General features: G+C 37.2%; 1 protein-coding gene across 1 annotated transcript; it reads left to right on the top strand.

Annotated features, from left to right (window-relative positions):
- LOC132141720 (oncoprotein-induced transcript 3 protein-like) lies at positions 1-1,551 on the top strand. Its single transcript, XM_059551381.1, has 4 exons — positions 1-374; positions 456-512; positions 989-1,381; positions 1,466-1,551. The coding sequence occupies exons 1-4, from the start codon at positions 80-82 to the stop codon at positions 1,549-1,551; spliced, it is 831 nt and encodes a 276-aa protein (XP_059407364.1). The 5' UTR covers positions 1-79.
- Positions 1,552-2,034: the final 483 nt, after the last annotated feature.

The raw sequence follows: 2,034 nt of genomic DNA on the forward strand, positions 1-2,034 counted from the left end.
TAATTCTGCTGACCCCTGCAACAACTACATTGTGCTGGACAATCCATGGAGAGCCTCTAACAGACAATCTTATGACCGCATGTGTGACACTATCACCTGGAGAGGCTGGTATCGGCTCTTCCTTCATGGCTTGAATGTTCAAATCTCAGACACTTGTGTTATGAAGTATCGCTGTAGCACTGATATCCCACTGTGGATTCATGGTGGACACCCAAGAATTGAGGATGGAGTCGTCACTCGGGATGTCTGCGGTAACTGGGACAATTACTGCTGCTATTATGGCTCTTACCCCATTAAAATCAAAGCTTGTCCAGGAAATTATTATGTCTATGAGCTGGTTAGTCCAACTAAATGCAATGCAGCATACTGTGCAGGTGATTATATTTATTTGAACCATTTGTACACATTAATCGGTTTTGTGTTTTTGCTTAATCACTATTCATCTAAACTTTCAGATGTTAGCAGCATTAACACCAGCTCTTCAGCAGTCATACCAGCGTCTCTCTTAACTGGTAATGTAACACACTCTGATTCTATTGACTTATTTTCTGGCCTGATGAATGTGATTGGTTCCACTAGATGCGAGTGTACCTGTGTCAGTAAGTTCAAAGTAGTTTTCAATTGTTTTAGAAGTTTACTAGTTTAAGGAACTATCAAAACAAACCAAAAAATGTTTTTTTATTATTTAAAAAAAATCTTGAGCTCTTCTGTGAGTGCATGTGAGCATCAGCTGCTGGTGATATGAAGTCAAGTCCATCTGATTCCATTAGCTGAAAATACTCGTTTCAGTGTCTGATTAAAAAAAAAAATACAAAATTGATTTAATATATTGCCTTAACTATATAAATACAATCATTAATATGTTTGGAATAAACAAAGCTAAGCTGAAATAACAAAGCTGAGACTGTGAAATATGAAAAATATAGCTATAATTATTTTTAGAAAAGTTTTATTGATTTTATTTTATTGATTTTTTATTTTATAATAGATTATTATTCTGCTGACCCCTGTTACAACTACACTGTGCTGGACGATCCATGGAGAGCCAACGGCAGGCAATATTATTATTATTATAACTACTACAAATGTGACACCACAGTCAGCTGGAGCGGCTGGTATCGTCTCTTCATTAACGATGTGAGCGCTCACATCCCAGACACGTGTGTTGCTCAGTATAGCTGTGGCACTAATATCACACTGTGGATTCGTGGTGGACACCCAGCAGTTGAGGATGGAGTCGTCACTCGAGATGTCTGCAGTAACACTGGCAGTTACTGCTGCTTTTACGGGTCTTACCCCATTAAAGTCAAAGCCTGTCCGGGCAATTATTTCGTCTATGAGCTGGTTAGTCCAACTGTCTGCAGTTCAGCGTACTGTGCAGGTGATTATATTTACATGAGCTCTCTCTACACATTCATGATGTTTGTGTTTCTGTTCATTAATTATTATTCATCCAAAATTTCAGATGTTAGCAGCATTAACACCAGCTCTACAGCCGTCACAACAGCGACCATCTCCACTGGTAATGTAACACACCTGTGTCTCTATTGACTTACTTTCTGACCTGTAACAGTTCAGAAGCAGTTTATGCCGATAACAGGAACAGACATGTTCACCTGATTGTATGAGCTGAAAGGATTTTATTGGGTACCCCGTCTGCCTATTAAACAAATATGCACATTTGATTTGTCATCTTAACTATTTAAACACAACAATTAATTACTTTTAAATTATGCAGTGTTAAATTAACTAAGCCATATATTGTCAAATGCATTTACTACAGTTTACATAAACTTACAAAACAGATTTGAACATGGTTTGTACCATGACAATCACAATCACGAATGTTCTATAATGGAGGTTAACATCAAACATACAATTAACACACATATAACAGTGGCACAAACACATATCATCCATAACATTCTTCTACAATTAATCCAGCATATTTTTCTTTTTCATTCACTCACTGCAGCCATTCATTCAAATCTAAATGACCCTACTGGAACCCATTCAATTTATGTCAAGATCTGG

Source organism: Carassius carassius, chromosome 6, assembly GCF_963082965.1.
Source record: "Carassius carassius chromosome 6, fCarCar2.1, whole genome shotgun sequence".
Lineage (NCBI taxonomy): Eukaryota > Metazoa > Chordata > Actinopteri > Cypriniformes > Cyprinidae > Carassius > Carassius carassius.

Excerpts from the sequence above, each read along its gene's own strand:
- LOC132141720 (XM_059551381.1), top strand. The coding sequence starts at position 80 with ATGTGTGACACTATCACCTGGAGAGGCTGGTATCGGCTCTTCCTTCAT. Across the intron at positions 375-455 it reads CAATGCAGCATACTGTGCAG|ATGTTAGCAGCATTAACACC; the intron begins GTGATTATATTT and ends CTAAACTTTCAG. Across the intron at positions 1,382-1,465 it reads CAGTTCAGCGTACTGTGCAG|ATGTTAGCAGCATTAACACC; the intron begins GTGATTATATTT and ends CCAAAATTTCAG.